Source organism: Ruditapes philippinarum, unplaced genomic scaffold (assembly GCF_026571515.1).
Source record: "Ruditapes philippinarum isolate M1 unplaced genomic scaffold, ASM2657151v2 ctg12129_1_1_1_1, whole genome shotgun sequence".
In the NCBI taxonomy this organism is placed as follows: Eukaryota; Metazoa; Mollusca; class Bivalvia; order Venerida; family Veneridae; genus Ruditapes; species Ruditapes philippinarum.
The window spans coordinates 2,580-27,892 of record NW_026856549.1 but is presented as its reverse complement, the minus strand read 5'-3'; the positions used below and the strand labels follow the sequence as shown (position 1 = coordinate 27,892).

General features: G+C 32.8%; 2 protein-coding genes across 2 annotated transcripts; one reads left to right on the top strand and one right to left on the bottom strand.

Moving 5' to 3' along the window:
* Positions 1–5,272: 5,272 nt before the first annotated feature.
* LOC132746946 (uncharacterized) lies at positions 5,273–14,633 on the bottom strand. The gene is made up of 6 exons (XM_060736229.1): positions 14,009–14,633; positions 12,678–13,299; positions 11,010–11,087; positions 8,420–8,893; positions 7,886–8,015; positions 5,273–7,442 (listed from the first exon to the last, which is right to left on the bottom strand). The coding sequence occupies exons 2-6, from the start codon at positions 12,991–12,993 to the stop codon at positions 6,602–6,604; spliced, it is 1,839 nt and encodes a 612-aa protein (XP_060592212.1). The 5' UTR covers positions 12,994–13,299; positions 14,009–14,633; the 3' UTR covers positions 5,273–6,601.
* A 7,208-nt stretch (positions 14,634–21,841) lies between these two features.
* Positions 21,842–24,433, top strand: LOC132746945 (heparan sulfate glucosamine 3-O-sulfotransferase 1-like). The gene is made up of 2 exons (XM_060736228.1): positions 21,842–21,999; positions 23,376–24,433. Exons 1-2 carry the CDS (start codon positions 21,864–21,866, stop codon positions 24,224–24,226), a joined length of 987 nt encoding a protein of 328 aa, XP_060592211.1. The 5' UTR covers positions 21,842–21,863; the 3' UTR covers positions 24,227–24,433.
* The last annotated feature ends 880 nt before the right edge of the window (positions 24,434–25,313 follow it).

Here is a 25,313-nt window from a genome sequence, read left to right as displayed (position 1 = left end):
TTAAACAAGCATTTGCCATATTAAAAAACAAACAGTATTAAATACAATAAAATTCATTGTCACAAAAATTCATCTAAAAACTCTATTTATTGATTAATATTTAACATATATTGTCTTGATATCTCTTCTTAAGATAATTATTTATCTTAAAGATAATTTCAAACAATATTTTATTAACTAAACAATCTATATCCTAAAAGGCTATATGGTTTTAATAGAGGACCGAGTTGACCTGTCCCGCGTTGGTATAGGGCCGAGTTTACCTGTAAATTCAATAATGTAAACAATCCTTGACCTAATTTCGTTTGTCTAACAAATTAACATCTGCAAACACAAAACGATTTTGAACAAAGAAATAAAAGCATTTCCACAAACCTTTGCGATGTTATTCATCAGCAAATCTATATCTTGGATGGAGAAATCTGAAAAACACGAACGTTATTCTGTCGATGGTCCGAACAATGGCGGGTGTGCCCTACTAGTCAAAACCAAGTTTTTACCAAATTGCATCCGTTAATTCCAGAATACTTTGAAAGACTTGTATTGTTATCTTGTTTTTTTATTATTTATATAAATAATATTATTGTTTCAAACGCTTTGATTCTATGAAAGTTTGCGAACCATTTTTTGCGAAAATAGTACGCTTTTTTAAGGCCACATATTGTATCCATTGTTTCCTCTTGAGTTATTGACGTAAAAAAAATCAGCGGTGGCATAAAATGCTATTCAATAAATTGCTAAATATATACAATAAATACTTTCATTTCCCTTCGGTTGACTTACATATGAATTTTTCAGCATCTCTGCTACAAAATTACACCTTATTTATATTCAATTTATTGTACATAGGTACATGGATACAAACTTTTCTTTGGCCTAATGCGTAATAATACTGATGTTTTTTTTTCGTACACGTTTAAGATTATGTTCCATTGATGTTAGCTAACATTGAATATCATCATTTCAAGTTTTTTTGAACATCAGCTTTTTCTTCAAGTCATCCACGTTTGAAAGTATACATATAGTTCTGCTGCACTACTTTCTTGGTCGCATTAACTACTTATTTTCTATTGAGCTTAAACAGAATGCAATTAGGTGTTGTTCGTTCTTTTTGATATAGGCAGACCGATAATATAGAAAGGAAATTTTTTTTTGAAAAAATTTCCTTCCAAAAATGATAAACAACTGACTACTGCGATGAAAAATGCCCACCCCCTGTGTACTGGTCAGTAGGGTGTTACACCTTACCGTTATACAGATAGTTAGATCAGTTGGTGATAGGAAAGGATATGATGATTAGAATATGATATGATTTATAGGATTGGATGTGATAGGATATCTAAGGATAGGATATGATGAATAGGATAGGACATGATTAATAGGATAGGATATGATTAATAGTACAGAATATGATGGGCAGGATATGATAGGATATGATGAAAATGATATGATATGATGAATATCATACGATAAATAGGATAGGATCGGATGGATAGGATATAATGAATAAGATAGGATATGATAGGATATATAGGGTATGATAAAATACGATGAATAGGATAGGATAGGATAAGGAAGGGATATAATAAGGAAGATTAACTTTAACTTTTATAAGTGTTTCGTTATAACACATATATAATACAAATTTAGAAGAACAATACAGAGTATTTGGTAATGCTCCTTGTTTACGATATTCAAATTTATTCTTGCAGCCACAAACCTTGCAGTTAAATTGATACTTATGTAAAGTAGTAACATTGATAATGATTGATGTCAATATGATGATTTTCTTTTCATAACTTTGATAAAATAGTGAAGAATTTAAATTGTACAACAAGCCAATATTTATATTATACCCGTTGCCTTAATATGTATTTTTTTCCTTTCATCTTAAATGTTATTAAGATTTCATCTTGATTTATTAAAATTTTCATCTTTCTTTTATTAAGATCACTTTTTACTATATATTTATTTTGAAGAATTCACATGAATATACAACATTTCAAGTTATTTCACGAGATCATAAACGTCTTCATAAAGATGTTTGCAATAATATGAGCCGTGTCACGATAAAACCAACGTCATGCGTTTGCGACCAGCATGCATCCGCGCAGTCTGATCAGGATCCTACTGTTCGCTTACAAACCCTATAATAAGTAAAGAAACTGATAGCGAACAGCATGGATCCTGATCAGACTGCGCGGATGCGCAGGCTGGTCTGGATCTATCCTGGTCGCAAACCCACTATGTTGGTTTTGTCATGACACGGCTCAATTATCTTTCAAATGAATGATTAATGGTCCGGAGAATGTAGTAATATATAAATGCAAATGACTTATCGTAATAGAATCTTTACATATGAAAGAAAAAGCTTTTAGTTGTTGTATATCATATTTGGATGTCGTGATCAGTGAATCTTGTGAATACAAACTGGTACAAAAGTCTTGTGCACGTAATTCACGTTATTTAAGAAAATTTTGGTTGGGTTTTATCTTACACAGTAACTGTAACTGTCAGATTCCTTAATGATCATGGAGTGCTACACCGCCGTTCTGGTCGCGGGTTGGGTACCTTCCTTTTTAAAACAAATCAAACAACTTTTTACTTTAGCAAATATTTTATATATAATATGTTTTTAATGTCCTTAAAGAGTAATTATACTGCATTTTCAGCCGTTTCTGTATTTCTAAGTATGTCGTTAACTCTAAGCCTCAAGCAAGGCCATTGGGGCTGCTATCTTTACATATCAGACGTTTTTATCCTAATGTCATGACAAATAACTCACTACGATAAGGGCTTACGTCCCAACTTACTGCGATTGTTTTTTTAGTTATATTTCTTGTCATTGTTAGGATTGCGAGCCATTTGTTAGTCTGGACTGGGATAAAATTAATGTTCCAACCTTCGCCCTCCTTCGGTAAAACCCGTTCGTCCTCTTTCGGTAAAACCCGGAGTGGCTAAATATACTACAAGCGAATGAACACTTAAATTATACTGAATTTTGTATCATTATTATTATTATTATCATCATTTTTACATAGTTCATTGAGAGTTCAAGTAGTTTAATGAAGGTTTTCAAAACTTATCAAAGATTTATATCAATAACGTTTTTGAAAGCACGGCCCGTAATGGATCACGATATACGATGTTATTAATTTGAGCCGCGCCATGACAAAACCAACATAATGGGTTTGCGACATGCATGGATCAAGACCAGCCTGCGCATCCGAGCAGTCTGATCAGGATCCATGCTATTCGCTATCAGTTTCTCTACTTGTAATAGGGTTGGTAAGCGAACAGCATGGATCTTGATCAGACTGCGCGGATGCGCAGGCTGGTATGGTTCCATGCTGGTCGCAAACGCACTATGTTGGTTTTGTCGTGACGCGGCTCATTGTATGTTTATATTTACTTAAAATTGGAAGGTTTCTACTATTAGTCAGATTTAAGTCAGTTTTAGCGTCAAACAAATTGCAACACAAGCTTTTTCACATTTTTTCACCGATATACACATCATATAAAACAGTTAGAATTGCAACACAAGTTTTCTTTAGTATTTTGCAATCCATATTTTATATGAACGGAGCTGAAAACATATTCCGTCGGAAACTTATACTACAATGCCGATTTAATTATTTTAATCGGAAAATACTAAGAAAACTTGTGATGAAATTTGTGTGACGTCAAGCTACATATACTCATAACTTTAGTGTGACGATAACAACTTGTTTATAAAGTCTAAAGTGATTTAAATAAGAATAAACATTTATAATTATGATGAATTACATTTTGTTAAAGAGTGTTTATGTTTTGCTATATATAGATATACGAATTATTATCTTACGCCTACCAACCTCGCCCATTTATGATATATTTTTCACGATTTGTCGTCATATGTGTTACAAAAAAAAATGCTTATATTAGACAAGATTATGAGGGGTATCATTCTTGTAAAACGATTTAGATTGTAAAATAATAAGGTTAGTAACCTGATTTTACCCTTCAGAAAAACCCAACATTTTTTTCACTTAAAGCAGCGTGCCTCATTATTCATACTTATTTTCTTGAAAATTATAAAAATGTTTTTAAAAGTAAAATATCGTGAAGTGAACAAAACCTATAATATACACATTACATACGACTCTTAAAGTCCACGCAAATTACCAAAACTGCAAAAATAGACTTTACTGCGTTAGTCAAGCAGTAGAAATATAGAGATAAATAAACGCAAAATCAGTCATTAATCGCATATACTTGTACATCAATAATTGAATCTTTGTAATTGTCTTAAATCATAGTATATTGTTTTCTCAGGTTTAATTTTCCTGAAAATATTTTTGGCTCATCTGGAGTCATGTAGCTATACAAATAACTTTGGGACATTTTTTATGGGTAAAAATGTACTGACTTCCTCATGACAGTGTTTTGGCAAAAAACTTAAACATGTTCATTATAATAGACAGCAAGAAGGTATAATGTTTGCATCGTGTGTGGCAGTTCTTATAATTATTTATAGTTCTTACAATAAACTAGACTTAAATACAACAATAACGTGCATTTAGCAATAAAACATAACAATGCTTCGGCAAAGTTCCAAGGACACGAATTAATAACATATTTTATAACCTATTATTCAGATCCATTCTTTTACTACTGAAATGTGTTCACGTCTTAATTCAATGTCACGTGAGAGATGATTAAATCGTATATAGTAAATCGAAACGCTTTTGAATATGTCTTTAAAAGTGGCTATTTTGCCTGACCGTAGTCGATTCATTTATTGATCATTAGTACGGTTTCACGTCCTTTAGGTCCATTGCCGTCGTTTTTAGGCGTTAACGTGCTGAAGCATATATACTGCTTGTGTCGTCAGTGGCCGAGTGGTTAAGATCATTGATTTTAACCATTTGCCCCTTACAGCTGTTTGTTAGAATTCCGCCAGTAATAGATTATCCAGCTAGCTTACGGAGCGCCGGTGGTTCAACTCGGCTGCCAGCTCATGCCCGAAGTAATGCACATGAGGTCTTCCTCCTCAAGTAAAGCTGGAAATTCGCCACACGGATTCTACGTTGTTGGTGCGATGTGAAGCCAAAATCGACCATAAAAAAGCAACAAACTGTTGTTGTTCCGTCTAACGCATTTGAAGTCATCAGGCGGTGCACTGTGCTTTGTAGGAGAGAAATTGTTTTTGGCTACATGGGTTATAAAAGACTATGTAGAGCTTTTCATATTGCGCCATATTAGCTATCAAAATAACAAATGAACTAAAGCAGAACAAAAACGAGTATATTTATATAGGTAACAATTGTTTGATAACAATATGCTATCAACTAGTACACAAGAACTGATATATTGAGCTAACAATCGCTCGAGTAACATATAATTATCATTAATTGGTTTACTAAAAAATTCAAACACAACAACACTATATAAATAAAGGGAGGTTATAATAATTACAGCTACTATCATGGAATGTTGGTAAATATAAATAAAGGAAGGTAACCAATATTTCATATCAACGACAAAAACACTACAGGTATAACTATGAAAGAAATACTTTGCGTATAGATATGAAAATCTTAATGAAAATTACCTAAAATTACCTTAAATGGACTTTATTAATTTAGCCTTAAAACGTTCAACGTTGTTGAACAACACTATAAATAATTGGATATAACAATATACACATGTAATAGAGTCTGAAAATGTGAAGCTTGACCGGGACACAAACCTAGGACCGTCGCAATGCTGTTTTGAGTTTCCACCGACTGTGCTATCCGGTTGCCCATATGGGCGAGTCCTCCAGAAGAGTATTAGTCATTTTAGATTTTGGAGGATAGTGCAAGATACAGATACAGGAAGATGCCCCAATTCCAGGAGCTTCTCCTGGTTCTTTAGCGTGCCAAATGTTAAAACACTCATACACGGGACCTCGATTTAAAGTCACATCCGAAAGACTGATAAGTAATTTTAGTTGGCCAGCCCAGGAATCGAACCCACAATGTCGATATCACTAGTCTCGTGCACTAACCGACTGAGCTACGCGGGCTGATCGTGCTATCCGGACATTTACACAACGTTCTTAAATAGTGAACAGTTCAAAACCGTGACAAACTTCTCCGCTATATTGAAATTCGCCCTAAATGTCTCAGGGTAAGAGAGCAATTAATGTGAATTAAACTCCGAGGTATATGCAGTCATGGCCCTACGCTGTGCACTAGATATCACAGGGTGAGAAAATGTACAGTCTGACCAGAACTCGAGGCCAGACCCCTAAGAATACCGTTCCGCGCCTTTACTAACCCTAAATAGTGAACAGTTTTTAACCGTGACATAACATTTTGTAGGAAATTTAACATGTTCTAAATAACGTTTGATTTGAAAAAATAGAGCGTGTACCTTTTTTAATAGGACTATCCCTGGTTACGGAGATAGGACACAGGTAAGCTTCACGTGATTTTTTCTGTTCACGAATTATATTTCCGAAAAAAAAATATAGGAGAGGACGTGCGCAAAACGTATGTTACACATGTATATACATATATTTTGTTTCAAGTAAGATTATGATAATATGATTCAAACATTTACATGTTTTAAAAACTCAATTAATATGCATAACAGAAATATAATCATCATGAAGATGGCCGACAACAAGTGTCGACTCATTTCTTTCAAAACATAAACTTTGAGGCATATACATATTATTTGTCCTGTCAGCCACTCGCCCCAATTGATATTTCCCTTTCCGGTTAACACGTGTAACTGTATGCTTCCTGTAATTACACACGAGTAAACTTCCGTCGCCGAGAACACACACGTCTGCCACATAACTCAAGTCTCCTTTACTCAAACAAGATAAACGATTACCTCCCTTGTCTATCGTAACGAGGCCGCCGTCACGTGCTGCTATATATAGCTTCTCCCCATCCTCACTTACTGCAATTTTACAAAAACTATGATTTCCTTCAAGTTGTCTATAAAGAATACCTTTCTCAACACAATCCAGTGTGTACATATACACATTCATCGGATCGGTAGCATATAAAATATCTTCGTAAAATGCAACGCCGAAACAATCGTGATCAAGTGGAATTCTTTCTTTCAATATCATTGCGCCACTAACATCCACAAATTGAATCGCCGGATCAAAGAGCGTAACAGCTAGCAAATTTTTGTTTTTTGAGTAGCAAACGTCCCTTGGGCATCCTGGAAGGTCGCAATGGTCAATTTTGTTGAAGTCTTTGTCAAGTTTTTTCAGGCGTTTGTTGTTCATATCAGCAAGAATTATTTCACCACTGGACAATGTACAGCTGGAGGTAATGTCACAGTTGTCTTCCGGACTATTTTCAGTTTGAAGTCTCATGTTATATTCATCCACCTTGCCCAATATAACTGAATGCTTATCTGTTTCCAGCGTGGCAAGCTGTATCTCCTCACACGAACTGAAGTATATTCATGAATTAGTCAATATATTTCTTACCAGGGAGAAATTGTGCATGTTAACAACACGAGTATCAAGTAGATCTACCATTCTGATCTATCCTTCTTTGTAACCGCAAATGTTCTGATCAGCAAGGAAAAGGTGCGAAATTTTAGACATATGAAAAGGTTCTTCATATCATATTAATTTCAAACTTTACTTTTTGTCATTTAATTTACATAATTTATGATACACGAGTTTTAAAAAAGATACCGTTCTCGCGGTGACAGTATAAAGGAAGAAACAGCTTATTTCAAAGAAAAATCATAACATGTTAGTTATAGAATTGTAACAGGATCGACAATACTGAAAGAGTATATGAAGGTTTTCTTTTTAGTGTGTATGGTTAACTACTTTTAATAATAACACCATTAATTTAAAAACAAAAGCATGCAAGACATTAACCTGTGCTTTGTAGCGACACAATCGGCACAACAAATTTCATTGTGCTCAAAACAGTACACTTGTGCTTGTTTATCCGGATGAATTTCGCATCTTTCGAAATTATCTTCTTCTGTAATTATTCCTTGATCACCTATGAAGTAATACAATATTATCATTATTTCACAAGATATTAAATGCATCCGTTTTGGATTTTGGGACGGTTTTCGTTTTGATGTATACACCTTTAATTCTTGAGTTAATGAACTCACGGATTTATATTGTAATATAAATTCGTGATGAACTCAAAAGGTGCGCTATTTACACAATGGATTTATTACTGTATAAGAAAACAAACATAATCATTTGATTTAATATGTTACCTTAAAAAGAATTGACGACACAAGAGCTTATAATCTGCAAGCCAATCTAATGTACCTAACGCATGCTTTTAAAAGCCATCTTTTCCCTCGACGAAATGTATTTAAAGTGTCATAATATTGTGAACAAAACATCCGTACGAACTAGAAAAGAAATATGAACAAGTGTTGAACTTACGCAAATGGTTTTCTATTTCGTGAATACAGTCTGGTGTGATCGTGGCATCAATATCCAAATTCTCTTTAACCTCTTGTTCCAAACATTCTTTCACGCGGGCAACATTTTCCTTGAAGAGTGGACTGTTCAAAGTAGCGACCACATGGTATAGCGATTCACACGACGTGCATTTTATATGAAGTACCGGAACACCGCCTTTATGACAAACTGCGTTAACATCCTCACAAGTTACCTCAACATTATCCATTTCTACAAGCGGCTCTAAGACCTTATCAATAAGTTTGTTAATCTTTTTCTCCTTAGCACTTTTCCTAGATTCAACAATACGAGAGAAATTCGGCGTACATGAAAATACGCCCCTCTTCTTCCGAATAAGTCGGTGCAATCTCTTCAAGATAAGTTGGTACAGTCGTTGATTTGTCTGTACTGTAACTGCCTGAGTAGATCCATGTATATCAAACGTCTCGGCAATGTCTGTAACAGAACGTGACTTTAGTTACTATAACAGGTAACAAATGACCAAGTTTTTTTGCGAAGTGTATCATCTTATCTCAAAATATGTCGTTTAACAGAGTTCATCAACACATAAATTATGATAATGGTAATAATAGATTGATCGAGTTTTCAAATCCTTTATTTTAATATGTTATTTGTTTGAAGACGTTAGACGGCATCAGCTGTAAGATAATATGGCTTAGAGATTTTATGATAATATTAGATAGATGATTCAAAGAGTTAAATATACCATATGTCATACACTGTACTTAACGACGTACAAAGAAAAAAAAAATAGAAAAAAATAATGTTGTTATAAGAATTCATAAATATGTTTCATCATTTCCTCAGTCACGAACTAGTACTTATAACACCAATAAACAAAATGCATAATTTACCTGCATTGCTTTTTATTCGCGTTTGATTCAATTAATGTTTTATTCTCGAAACATTACACATGTCATGAGACGTTTTTACAGGTTAAAGTTGTACTTTTTATATGTTTATATAATACTGTTTAGAGGTTCATATACGACTGTCGCCAGGTTCATATAATAATATTATTAAGATAAGGTTCAGAGGTTAATAAAATATTGTTTAGAGGTTCATATAAGACTATTTAGAGGTTCATATAAGACTGTCGTCAGGTTCATATAAAACTGTTTAGAGGTTCATGTAAGACTGTTAAGAGGTTCATAAAATACTGTTTAGAGGTTCATATAAGACTGTCGCCAGGTCCATATAATACTGTTCAGAGGTTCATATAAGACTATTTAGAGGTTCATATAAGACTGTTTAGAGGTTCATATAAGACTGTTGTCAGGTTCATATAAAACTCTTTAGAGGTTCATATAATACTGTCACCAGGTTCATATTAAACTGACGTTATAACAAGAAACATATTGTAAGATATGTCAGGTTGTGTTGCCATCATTTGAGAACCGTTCAAATAAGCTTGAAATCTTATTAAATCATCACAACAATTTTGCTTTCATATCTAAAATAACTAAGATACTAATCAAAATGTAGAAAACGATTACTAAGAAGATTCGAATTCGATGAATTGACTGCTGGGCTCCTTGCCGGTGGTCCTGTATTGCTGGGTCGTGTGGGGGTTGAGTTTATTGAACACCGCCCTTTCTTGATGATCTTATTATATTTTTTTGAAATTATTGTTTTTTTATATTCATGCAACTAATAAGCACATTCTAAAACTTATGATGAATAGATTTCAAAGAAAAAAAAATAGAAAAATAATATTACAAGAATATAAATATGTTTACATAATTTCCCAGTCAGAACTTCTAAACCACAAAACATATGTATAATTTTTTACCCATTCTTTTATTCACTTTGATTATTTAATTTTTATTCTAAACATTTGTTGAATTTTTACAGGAAATTGATAATTTTTAGTTTCACTATTAATTAATACTTTAAGTTCTTTCTTTCTGTCGCGTGTATTATATAATATTATTAAAATAGTTAATAAAACATTGATGCAGTTAAAATGCTTATTGCCAAAAGACTGTCGCCATTCATCTTTTGAGTTTATATACAAACTTTATGATAATAAGTAAATGATTATGGAAAGCTGGAATAGACCGGATGGCAGCTTGTCTGATCCATGCTTGCAAAAAGTTTTTTTAAGGGTTGTAGGCATTGAACAGTGGAGCTTAGAACAGAACAGAACATTAACAGAACAAACAACTAACACATCTTGAATTTCATGCGATTTTTTTTAAAATCTTGGCTTCTATTATGACAGTTTGCTATTATAGTATTTGAACATTAAATCTTTATTCTGGCAAGGTTTCCGTATCCGTAATTCACTTCAGTCTTGTTATATTTTTTTGTCCTTCCGGATCATTTATTAGAGCACATTTTGAAAATTGAGACTACTCAAGACGGTGCTAGGGGGCATAACGGATGTTGCACCTTTTCATAATACCTGGACAGACTCGATCAAACCGAGTCTGCAATTTTCATGTTATTTTGTTGTGATAAATGCTTCCGAGGAAAAATGCTGTTACCATTTGTTTTTTTTTACATATCCAATAATCAGGGTATATCGATATTTAAATATCATACAAACCTTCTTCTTGTTGTAGTTTTTTCCCTTCTTGTATACCATGTGTTAACGAAATCATCATTTTAAACCAGTCAGGCAGCTCTTTAAAAAAAAGTTGGTTAAATTGAGTAACAATTGGCAAAACAGATGTTAAACACGTACATTGTATTCAACATGAACATACACGCTTTATTAAGAACATACAAACTACTTATGAATTATGTGTTTATTGTCTTCCCAACTATTTCGTTGTTGATGCGCTGCACAATACCATTACACAGGTAGATGCATGTGAAACAGTTATTATATTAATATTTATGCCTGATATTACATTCCTTTGTGCAATGCCTTATCTAAAGTTGGCCAACTTTCAAAATGAAATATATAATATATTTGTGTGCTATCATAACTAGATAGCTCTATTAATGATTTCTTATCCTAAATTTAAAATTTTGACATATCGTGTAACGATCATTATGTTTTCGCAGTATACAATATGTTGTCAAAAATGATATCAAAAAACACAACAGACATTTGTTTACAGGTATAATTAGATCATTGTTTACAGAAGTAATGTACTCTTTCTCTAACAAAAAAAAATGAAAGTAAGAAAAAAGTACAAGTTTGTGTGGCACATATTTTCAGGTAAGTATAAAGTATGTAAAATTAATTAGGTCTTGTCGTTATCCGCGGTATATTCGAAGCACCACAGGGGAGCATAGTAAATATAACGTATTTCTAAACATTGAGAAAAACTGTCTATGTTCGTGAGCTATTCGTATAATAAAAAAATGAACACAAATGTTGGTAGTTTTCTTCCGGACTGTTGGGAAGTAATATTTAACAAATGAATCATGCCAAGTGATATTCTAAAATATTTTTGTCTTACTCATCATGCACTATATTGATTTAATATTGAAGAAGAAGCAGCTTTAACTTCAAAATAGTGCAAAAAGTCGGTTTGCGATATCTTTAAAATCATTTCATTTACACGTCACTGACGACGGTGAATGGCCACACTGAAACTTATTTTTCGTGATAAAATCTGCAATATTATATACCCGAACTAAAAAAGCAATAATTTGACATACTTATTTTGCAATAAATATACACAACTTCAAAATAATATAGGTTTATAGATGCGCAAAAATAAAAAAAAATAAGAATGTGAACAATACGGTTTAAATAGATTCCATGTTTTGAAATCTTATGTGGTTTTGCTGTACTCCATATGAACAATGTGTACTGCAAATATTTGTGCACATTATATTTAATCAATAAATTACAGGCATTCATTTCTTATTGGAAAATTTGACTTAGAATTTATAGAAAATATATTTCTAATTACCTCCCTTTATTTACATAAAATGTTAAATTGGGTAATATCTTTATAAATAATGCTAATTGGAACTTACAAATTGACAAATCTTAATTTGAGCATCATATTTATGAAATAAAACCATGAAAAAATTGTGTTACAGGATCTTTAAACTTAGATATAAGAATGTGAACATTACGTTTTTTTTTTAAATCTTATTAGGTGTATGTTAGTTGTCTTGCCGTACTTCATATAAACCTCCTGAATTTTTTTCAGCATAATACATGTAATTATTTTATAATCTGTCTACTATAGATACTCGTTTTGTACGATAAAATCATGTATATCAAAATATTGACCAAAAAGTACAATACCTTTTTCTAGATTTTGCTTTAGTTCGCCACATGCTTCTTGGTCTTTACAGCCATGATGCGTATGTTTTCCGATATCTTCCTTGCTAGACTTTTGTGGATCAGTATTTGGATTAACTGCAACATTTCCTGTATAAGCTGTATCGTTAGCTGCAGCATTTTTGGATTCATTGTCATCCTTCTTGCATACGTTGCTACCAACTAATTCCGATTTCTCAGGAACATTTTTAGGTATCTCATTGTCCTTGATTTCAGTCTTTTTGTCCGATTCATCATTAGTACATTGTTTTGTGTCCTCTTGTTTTACTTGAGATTCCATTTTATGTACTTTATCGTCATTTACAATGTAAGTTTTCGATTCCTTTTATTTGTCACTTTCTTCTGTTCTTGCCTTTTTGTTTCTATTTTAGATTGATAAGGTTATCAAAAATCAAGAATGTTTTGACTGAAGTTATGATTTTTTATGTGTTTGCCTAGTGTTTGCTAAGTTTAGATTTTTACTTGAAAACAATTAAAGTTACTTTCCTCAGAATTAATTTCAAATTTTTCTTTGCCTTTTGTTTGGAGAAGGTTGGTTTCATCTTAAAATCCGTGAAACTTTTCCTCTGATCCGTTATGTTTTTACCTGTGAAAAAGATAGAAAAAAAATGTTGTTGTTTTTCATTATGATAACTACTTTTTCTGAAGTTTATCATTCATTTTGCATAGCGATTTTGAAATAAGTTATGTTTGCAATATATGTACAATGCGGACGGTTTATGATATCATATTTGGCTTAATTTTTTTGTTTGTTTGTCAATTATAAATCTTCCTTCTTCCTTGAATAACCTATATAAAACGTTTTACCTGTAATACATCACTATAATTTGTCAGCATTCGTATACACTTTCTGTAACCGAGATTTAAAATATACTGCCTTATCAGTGCATTTAGGTTTAACTTGTAATTTATGTTTATTCTAATTTAATATGTATGGGATAAACAACAACAATAACAACTGGAAACATATAATAATTAATATATTGCTATAAAAAGATAAAATGAAGATAAACAACTTGCGTTTTTAAAACTTAAGATTTGTCTCCCACCAAAGATGTATATAAGGTTAACATGAATTAATGTGTTATTGCATTTTGTAAATTGTACCTTTAATTGATTCTTAAGAGCCCTTTTATGCTAGTCAATCAAGCTGAATACGTAAAATGTTTTTAATCAGTCATTCAAAATGTATTCGTATAGGCAAATTCATCAATTAAAGGCAATTTTTTGTGTATAAATTCTCGAAGTTAATCTATTTCATGTTTTAAATATTCGTATTTATAAAATGCACTTACCATATAATTTCGCAAGTCATGTGTGACAGCATGCATACAATGTAGATATACCGCGTTAAATGAAGGGTTAACATTTATCCCTTTAATGCATTTTTACATCTATGATGCATTTCTATCAGTCTTAGAAAAATGAATATTTACAAATATAACACATTCCGCCGTTCTTATTTTTTGTTGTTTTTGTTGTTGTGTTTTGCTTATTATTACTCAAAGTAGCACAAACATAGTGTATTTTTTAGTCCTGCTAACATTTCCACCGTTCCACCTGAGCTCGTAGAGATCATTTCCAGACAGTTAAATGTTTTTGTTTGTTGTTCTTCCTGCTTGTAAACATGTACATGATATATGCGTCCTGTAACGTGAAGATTCTCTCGCATCCTTGGCTGTAAACTCACTCGTGAATCGATTTTTGAATATTCAATAGTCCTACATTCACAAGTATATCCACAAAGACAAGCATCCGTGCGTAAACGCGAGGTTATTTTACCTGTATTTTGTTATCAAAATAAAATACTACTGTAATATCTGCTTAGTATGTTTAAGTCAAGGTGCCCTTACGTAATATACGAATTCTGTATTGTTATAGTGTAATTTGTAATATAGCCTCGCATGTAGGCGAATATCTGTAGATCTGTATGTCAGTTGTTCCACGATCAATGCGCACGATTCAAAATCACGTTGTATATCTGTTTAAATACCTATTGTATATTTAAAATGTTGCAGCTTATTAGTATCAAAGCATAATTATATAATGTATTATGTATATAACTGTATTTCAAATGCTCTGTTACTGATAAGTGTATGATCAACATTGTTTTGTTGACGTATTGGTTTAAGAGAAATGTGGCGTATACACTACGTTATTCCGTTTTATTAATAATGAATGAAACCGTTTGATAATTATCTTTGTAATTTTATTGATTAGAGATTTATAATTCTTGTGTATCATTTGCTATGAAGTCTCTTCGTAAATAGAACAGCGTATTATTTTTTGTCTTATTTGCTAAAAGTACTGCTTTTAGTAAACTTATTGAGGGTTCGTCCGTCCTTTCAGGCACTGAAACTATCCCGTAAATATCAACTGGCAATTCATAAAAGGTGTTTTAGTTAACTAATCAATAAAGAAGCATAATTTTGAATTCAGTAAATCAGTGAATGTACCACTAAGTTTATATGCTAAAAAGGTTTACAATGATAGACCATTTATTAAAGGTGAATATAATATATGAGTACATAATGCCTTTGTTACATGCACATATGCAACCTGACGGGTAAAAAACATAGATATATATATATATGTGTGTTTTTACATGAGTGGTATGATAAGCTTGAATGGCAAATTTCATGAATGTCTCTAAAAATAGAACAGATAAAAAGAAGAAAAAAGGAAGAACCACATTCTTCTCATATGGATGTCAATACATGCATTAAGCTGAATAATCCACTATACATGGTATATTACAGCCGATTTTTTTCCGGAAATTGCCGGTTTATAGATATCAATATCCTGACGTCCAAATCATTGACAAAGTAAGAGGGAATCTGTTTGTAAAATGAAAATGTAAATTTTTTAGCTAGTTTTGTTTATATATTGCTATTTGTTTAATAATTGTGTTTGAATTTGGAATTTTGATTTCTAAACACCGGAAGTCGACCTAAATGTAACTGTTATCTATCGAACACAAATACAGATTTGAACATTGAATCAGCACGTGTTTTTGTGTAAGCTAGTTCTGTAATACTAAGTTATTAAAGCTGCGTTTATGGCACAGAATATAGTTTTGATAAGGAATAATTAATTAACAGGTAGAGGTAGATTTTTATCATAAATTTCATATTAGGGTCGAGGGAAAATGTTATATGTAACGTTGTTTTTACAAGTTCAAAATATTTTAAATAACTTTATGAAATTCAAAACGAATTGTTCAATTATAAAACATGCATTTTTTTCTATGAATATGAGTATAAGAAAATATATATCTTAAGTACTAAACCATGCTACTGTTGTTTAATCTCTACACTATACATGTATATTTAATAAAATGAAAATTTTAGGCGCGTTAAGGAAATTCATTATTCCATCCTCGGTTACCATGGCGTCCTCGTTACGCATACACTACGGAATCAGTACCCGCGGGTTCCGATTCGATAGAGCGGTGGTGACATTTCAACTTTTTGTATTCTCGGGTTCACCTTCACGAATTCACAATTTCAACATTTCAGCTTAATGAATTCATGATTTAAACTTCATAGACTCACGATTTCAACTTCACAAATTCACGACTTTTAATTGCGCGTGATCATGTTTAAACTTAACGATGTTAACTTCGTGAATTCACTATTTAAACATTGTGACGATGAAATCTTTATTTCGTTAAGTTGAAATTGTGCAGTTCAAAACATGAATAATTTATTCATGAAGTTGAATTCTTGAAAGTGAAATCGTGAATTTTTGGATTCATGAAGTTGATATCGTGAATTCACGGATTCGTATGTTGAAAACGTGAACTCCTGAACTCAGGAAGTTAAAAGAGTGAATTCGCAAAGATGAAATCAGGAACTCATGAAGCTCATCCCTACACTGTAAATGTAAATGTTCAAGAATAGAACACATCTTGAACGCCTATTTGCAACAGATATTGAACGCCAAGACGCGTTCCATTTCTTAATACTAGTGTTCAACTTTTGTCTCCAACCGTTCATATACTAACGCCTTATGAACATCTAGGGTTCAAATTTTAACGTTGACGTTAAAATCTTAACACCAAACCATTCCGTTATAGAACATGTTATGAACACTCAGGTGTTCTACTTTTAAATGCCAGACGCGTTCAATTTCGATGCAACAGATATTGAACGCATAGAACATGTTCAAAATTAGGTATGTTAAAAGTTAGAGCACTGATGAACACTTATGTTAACATTTGAACACCTGATAAAACAACAGATCTAAGTCATAAAACAAAGAATCATATTGAGATTTTTTAATTATTCTTTAGTTATTCACAATAACAAAATGAATAATGTTATCCAAATTTCTTATTATTTTCTAACTCTAAGCCTGATATGCATTTATAAAGTAAAAAATGAAAAGATTTTAAGATTAACAATTATGATCAAAATGTAAAAATTTAAATACTGTTTTACAAAATTTTTTCAGAAATTTGTTTGTACATGATAACATGAATCTTGCGTTTCATTTCAGACCACAAAAATACGAGTAATCACACAGCAACATAACCTGTCTCTCAATATCCTAAAATTGTTTCACTTATTGTTATTACATGTTGTATTTTTATGTGTTATATTCTTGTGTGCATGAATGCAGTCTTCTTAACATATTAACACAAGAATTAAGGATAATTTCCTAAATTTCTTCGCAAATACAAACTGCTGCGAGAGTACATAAACAATAATCAATATTCTATGTCGAAACACAAAAGGACACTTGCTCCCCTCTGTAGTGTATGTCATCAGTTTGTGCGGGGTGTTTTCATTTGTCTCCAATTTAGCAGGAAAATCATATTCTTCACTATCCTGGAAAACATTAATGAAATTTATTAACATGCTTGTGATTTAAAGGCTCATAGTTGCTTCCTATGATAGAAATCATTCTGTACAGTTCTGATATAGAGAATAACAGCCTAAGTGCTTGACATACATGTATATAATATATATATTATGTTTAAGCATTATCTAACAATTTATCAGACACCACATTCAAGTCAGATTATCTTAATACAATTCTGACATCACCAGGGCCATGCACATTCTCACAAAGTCGATTTGAATCCGTAGCTACGACTCTTGTACGACACAATTTATTTGTGACACAATGTCAGGCCATCTTTGTAACAGTTATGGAATTTAAAATGATTTGATTAACAATAAAAGCTCATTTGGAAATGTTAGAATTTAAATTTTTATTAACCTAATATTGTTTAAGGAAACAAACCTCTAAAGATCTGTATGGAAGTCTGGAACAGTTTCTGTAGATCTACAGTCTATAGTTCAAATCTTTCATCACTGCTTGAAACAACACTTCTTACTCGCTATCCTATTAAAATATAAAGCAACACAATATATCATACAAAGATCTATACATAATTTCTAAATAATTCATTAATCTTTGCATTTAAATAGATCTAACCCCGACCTCTACTCAGAAAAAATCTACAATATCACATAGATCTTCTCCTTGTATATAAGGAGACACGTTAACTAATAACTACAATATGACGACTTAGTTCTTTTCAGAAAAATAAAATAATTATGGATAAAAAAGAATGCTAAAGAAGTAAAAGTTAATACCGTTTTTTCTCAATTTTAGCCATTGTTACTGTAAAGTGTTCAGCTTGCGTTTCGCCAACGCTTACTTGTTGTTGTTGTTGTTGTGGTACTTGAATGACGTCAGAAATTGTCACAAATGTATTTTTAGAAACGTTCTCAATTAGAACATTCGATGAACGCTACTGTTCATATCATGTTCCACTTTAAAATGTTTTAATTATTAAAGCACCATTACTTGTTAAATTGCGTAAATGTAACCCCAACTGACAATATATTGACCAAAAAACTTACCCAAGTAGTCAAAAACTCAAATTCTTTCATGTTGTCTAGTCAGAAGGACTACCATTGAACACTGACGTTCAAATGATAAGTGTTCAACTCGTAAATAGAACTCCTTTTCTGAACACAGGCATTAAAAATATAAACGCACAATGTTCCAAAATTGAACAAGTGTGAACGCGTCCGGTGTTCTCCTCATTTACAGTGTACCGTCTTTCGTATTCCGCGGATATCCTCATTTAATTAAACGAGTAATTCAGCGAAAAGATTCAGTTGCTTTTCGCTCCTAAAGTCGTATCTGACAATCTCAATATAATTATATTATAGGTATATATATTGGTATATTATAGAATCTGATAAGCTTTGTCATGAAATCTTTTTATACAATCTTTTATGTAAAGAGTTCATGAATTCTTTTTACTTGAAACGAGAATGTGACGAACTTAATAACATTAATGAGCCGCGTCATGACAAAACAAACATAGTGGGTTTGCGACCAGCATGGATCCAGACCAGCCTGCGCATCCGCGCAGTCTGATCAGGATCCATGCTGTCTGCTATCAGTTTCTCTACTTGTAATAGGGTTTGTAAGCGGCAGCATGGATCCTGATCAGACTGCGCGGATGCACAGGCTGGTCTGGATCCATGCTGGTCGCAAACGCATTATGTTGGTTTTGTCGTGACACGGCTCATTTATTTTTCCTGTTGAGTTTTATATAAGTTTATTTCAAATGAGGACTCTGGTAAGCTTTTTTTCCCTCACATGACTTAATCACTTTTCTTTACCAGGAATGCATATAGACTAACTCCGGAATTAAGAATATTTAGGTTTGTCAGGGATCTATGCATAACGTTGGTAGAAACAAACTATTACAGTTACAGCTTCGAAAATAAGCGAAACAGGTTGACTTATCTATTGTGACGGGTAGTGCACCGTGAAGCTATAACGGTAAAATTAAAAAATAGTCCGTTTTTCAACTTTATTTACATATATAAACTGACACGAAACATAGATAGAAAAAAGACTTGCTATATTTACACGTGTGCAATATTATGAGGTTACATGTTTTATACATTGTTGAATACAATACTGAACTTTATTGGACGAGTACGCATCTGACGACGATGCGCTAGCCGAATCTGATATAGGTTTTGCAACTGTGTACGTGTCCTAAAGAATCATTATTGTTCTCATGTTTCCATGTTTACTGACCTCTTTTAGGCTTTATTTCACACCGATATTTTTTTGACATTTTGACAGAACATAGATATTAATACTTCAATTACAGTATAGATTTGATATGGATGTTTGCGCTCTTAAAAAATGAAAACGAGGCTACATGGAGTATGATAGGCATTTGATAATGATATTTTAACTCTATAAAATGAAAACGAGTCAATATAGAGGTCATATGGATTTGATATGAAACATTTGGACTCTGGAAATGAAAATGAGTCTAGATGTAATGTGATACGGATTTGATATGCACTTGGAAATAAAAAACGAGGCTATATTGGTAAGATGCATATCATTGTGATTTCTGTTGAAACATCAGGTGTTGCAATTGCTGCATTGGTTATATTTTATAAGTTGTGAAATAGAAATAAATACATCATGATTATAATAACATAGACAACACGGAAATTCTGTTCTTGCATGTCAAACTGGCGTTTTCGTTAGTTTTACCCATGCCAGAAATTCCATCTGGCATGGGGGGGTGCCAGATGAGTCGCGTGCTGTACAATGGCACGCTTAGGACGACGTCATTTTACCGTTATGAATGAAGTTGTAATTTCATACGCTGTTGAAAGAAAGTAGTTACGGTTGTAATGATATAAATTTCCATTGAAAATAAAGATAAAGAATTTAAAATATAATGGAACATGGTAGAATATGCAAGAAAAAATATCTGACATATGTTAGCGGTTCGGATCTGAATATCCGTCCCTCGGTAACCCGCCCATGGGCGGTAACTCGGCAAGCCTCGTTACCGCCCGATGGGCGGGTCACCTCGGGACGGATATTCCGATCCGAACCGCAACATATGACAGATATTATTAGTAATATATTTTCTTGCATATCAGACTGGCGTTTCCGTGAGTTTCACCCATGCCGGAAATTTCATCTGGCATGGGGGTGCCAGATGAGTCGCGTGCTGTACAATGGCATGCTTAGGATGAAGTCATTTTACCGTTATGAATGAAGTTGTAATTCATACGCTGTTGTAAGAAAGTAGTTACGATTGTAATGATATAAATTTCCATTTAAATTAAAGATAAAGAATTTAAAATATGGAATATGGTAGAATATGCAAGAAAAAATATCTGACATATGTTTGCGGTTCGAATCGGAATATCCGTCCCTCGGTCAACGTCCATGGGCGGTAACTCGGCAAGCCTCGTTACCGCCCAATGGGTGGGTCACATCGGGACGGATATTCCGATCCGAACCGCAAAATATGACAGATATTATTAATGTGTAATACATGTGGTCATTTTCTTGATAGAAGTGTTTCATCATCATACTCATTATCACCAACGTCATCGCCTTCGCCTTCACATCATTATCATCATAATAAATCATCATCATTTTTTTTTATTATTATTATTATGGCATCATTAAAGTACGCGTTTGTTACATCACAATCATTATTTCTTTTTTTTTTCATCGCAGTTATCATGATCACCATCATCAACGTCATCATCATTTACTTCATCATCATCGTTTTATCATCAACAATGTCATGACATACATAATGCTATTGTTTTATTACATGCTTTTCGGCGGTTTAAAGAAATACATCAGGGAAATATAAAACTGTTATTTCACTGTTTGAAAGCGCTTTTCATTTAGTATTAAAGAAAATTTGTTTAATTTAGTGTTAGCTGCGCCACTCGTGAAAAAATCTTTTTGGTGCTTACTCATGTACTCGGTGAAATATATTCCGATCATACATTGAACAAGCAGTTGTTTATAATTGCACTTTAAACCACTGTTTTGAATGAAAAATTTATTTTTAACCATTTTAACTACCTTTTAGTAAAGTTGTATTAGATATTGGTCTTCCTAAAAACTTATTTTAAAAAGTACAGGTAATTATTTTTTTTAGATGCAAATGTTTAAATTTTTGAGTAAAAATAAAGTTGTGTTTTAAATAAAACTTTTGATTTGGGAATTTTATATTTGAATTCCCGGCCCCATTCAAGTAGCGTTATAACAATAATACCAATTTATTACAATATGTACTTCGATTTCAGGACGATGGAGAGGGGGCAATGGTTTGAAATGTCAAAATTACCGAAGATTGTTTTACTAGCTTGCTGTGTGATTGCAGCGGTCTATTTTCTACTTAGTCTTGTTGGACAAATCCAAGTTTCTATATCATCTGATGAAACATCTGAAATACAGCATAAAATAGTATGTAAGTATATATACATGAGTCATCAAGAAATGAATGAGACCTGCTAAATTACGTAAAAAATACAATTGTTACACAAAGTCCCTAAATATACTCTGCCGCGGATGCTATGGTCGACTCCCATCTTTTTGGCAGATCCCGAACTCCTGTTGCTAGGCAACAATTTTTGATGTCCGTAACGACCGCGTTCAAGGCGACATATATAGTTCATTCAAATCGTCATATCGGGATGGTTATTTAAGTTTTGGGAACAGGTCGTAGTCGGGAGGACTTAAGTCCGGCGAATATGGCGGGTGTATAAGAACTTCCCACTGATACCGCTCGTACTCGTCCCAAAGTTACCCTAACAACACCGGACTAGGGCGGCCTGTACGTTGGCCATCGTATCCAAAATTAATTTAATTTAACCGCGGTGTAATTAATTTAGCTCTGGCACAACATAAATATGATTTATGCCGCTGCTCCGGCATAAATAATTTGATTTTTGCCGTGGCTTGAATTTTTTACCACGATATTAAACTACTGCGGATAAAATATTAAATATCATCAAAATGACGTACCGTCACGATGTTTATTAACGTATGCGCATTCGCGAAAAGAGAAAATTAATTTATGTGCCAAGTTTTCCGGCTTTATGTTATTTTAATCAAAAGTTACAAATTAACTCTCATTCATTTCCGGATGACCTTAAGTTTGTATTTGTTGTAATATGCCTTAGTGTTTGAAATTATTTTTGTCCAATAGGATTGCACTATTTCAGATGAATCGTAACACATTTACTTTGGTAAATCAGCAAACTGTTAATCAGTCTATTAAATCGACTGTTTATAGAAATAATTTAAAACACTAAGCCGGTTGAATTTATTAGTACGTATTTACAAAGATAAATTGGTCGTATGTACTTATAAACTTTAACCTATACTTATTCATTTTAATAAGATATTTTAGCACTAACAAAAAATCGATGTATTATTATATGTTTTTAAAGCAATAATTAACGCATTTCTTCATTGGGTAAAAGATACCATGGATCACTTACCTCTTTTCTCAAATCATATCAACATACATGTATATTATCATTTTTGTAGGAGAAATAGTTCATTTGGAAGGATAACTTTAATAACATTACTTTCTTTTCATTCGCACAAAACCAGTGGAAAGGAAGCTCCAGTTTCATTAGTAAGGTGATTAACAATCATAGCAAATATACAAGAAATGAAAGAAAAGAATAACTGTCACTAAAAACAACAATATCATCAGTTATAAAAAGAAATATCTGTTGTCAATTTCTATAACTTTTTTTTCTGGTTTTGGGTTTTAGTCTTCATTTTAACCAAACATTTGTAACAGTCTGATTTGTTCTATTTTATCTTATCCAGATAAAACCGAAAGTGAAAAAGCTTTTCCAAGAGCAAAACTGACAGCAAACGCTCAGCGTGGAAAATGTAAAAAGCAACTACCACAGGCTATTATTGCAGGTCATCTCAAGTCCGGCACTGGTGCTCTGGTAGAATTTTTAAATGAACACCCTCAGATTTCGTCAAGTAACATTCGCACAGATGTACAATTCTTCAACAAGTTCTATGTTTCTAGGGGCATCAGATGGTACCAAAGTATAATGCCGTGTACGTTTAAGAACCAAATAACTATCGAGAAAACAGCTCAGTATTTTTCCTATCCGAAAGTAGCTGAACGAATTCGTACAATTAACACTACGACTAAAATAATTATCATACTTAAAGATCCCGTTAAAGTTGCTGTGTCGCTGTATGCTATGTGGAGAGAGCATAAATCAAATCACGCGCATGAATACACGTTTGAAAGAATGATATCGAAAACCAACGGAACTACTTTTGAAATAGACCCAAATTCTAAAATCATAAAATTGTGCTCGTACGTCCAGAATATGAAACAATGGCTGCAAGTTTTTGAAAGAACTCAAGTTCTTATTCTTGATGGAAATAGTTTCGATGATCATCCAGCTGGGACTCTCAAAGATGTTGAAAAATTCTTGAATGTTAAGCATTTCTTTGACACCGACCACTTTGTTTTCAATTCTACGAAAGGTAAGTACTGTTTTCGGAGATGGAACGGAAAAGTCCGATGTTTACCAGAAGGTAAAGGCCGACCACATCCAAAATTAAATGCCAATGTTATTCAAACTCTTACAGATTATTATAAACCAATGAAGAAAATATTATTTAAAGTGATTAACCAGACGTTATGGTAACGATAATTCTAACGTTGAAATTACCCCCAATGGTTAATAGCAGAAAAAAACGTTTTGAGAACCTCCACAGAAAGAGAAATGGAATTGAAGCAGACGACAATATATAATCAATATATTGGAAATCTGTCTTCATTTATAAAAGCGTTTGATTCTGTTGGCATATCAATAAAGTAATACAAGAAAGGCGAAGAATTTGAATTTGAAAATATCAAGGGAATAGAATTGAAAAATGGAAATTAAATTTTCAAATGGCAATAAAATTTCAAATGGATATAAAATTTAAAAAAAAAATCAATACAATAGAAAAAAGCTTTAAATTGAAAAAAAAACTTAACTTGTTTTAAAGCAGTTTCCGGCCCTTTTCCATTTTCGTCCTGTATTGTCTATTTTTAACAGTAAAGCTTCTGTGTTACTTTATCAAATGAGAGAAACGTTTGATTTCTATGCAACACAGCACAAAAATTAGAACAGCAGTTTATATTATTCTGAATGTTTTTCGACTGTTTAAAGCATAAGAACAGAATAGAACAAGTGTATTTAACAATAAGGACATATACTTGTGTACCTTTTCCATACATGTAACACATATAAACATATGTCAATTTACATGCATAAAACATATAGTGATATAGACCTTTTTTTACAATACTTTTTTCCCTAGTATCGAATGTTGCATTTCGCGCATGCGCATTCTGCATAGGGCAAAAACGCAGAAACGATGACTACAATTAATCATATTTAAAAGCTTTAATATAGACGCAAGTCACTTCTCACTTCACCTCGTCGCTGAGAAGGCAGACGGCATCGGCAGAAGATTTGAACACTTGGGACGGCGCAATAATATCAGAACTTGTACTGCGGACCAGCTGCCGGTGTCCTGACTAAGGCCGAGGAAAGTAGCTCTACAAAGTAGGAAAAGACGACGAGAATAGTGTGCTGGGGTGCGTGCGTGTTTTGTTGTTGTTTTTTTTTTCAAATGAGCCGCGTCACGACAAAACCAACATAATGGGTTTGCGACCAGCATGGATCCAGACCAGCCTGCGTATCCGCGCAGTCTGATCCGGATCCATGCTGTTCGCTATCAGTT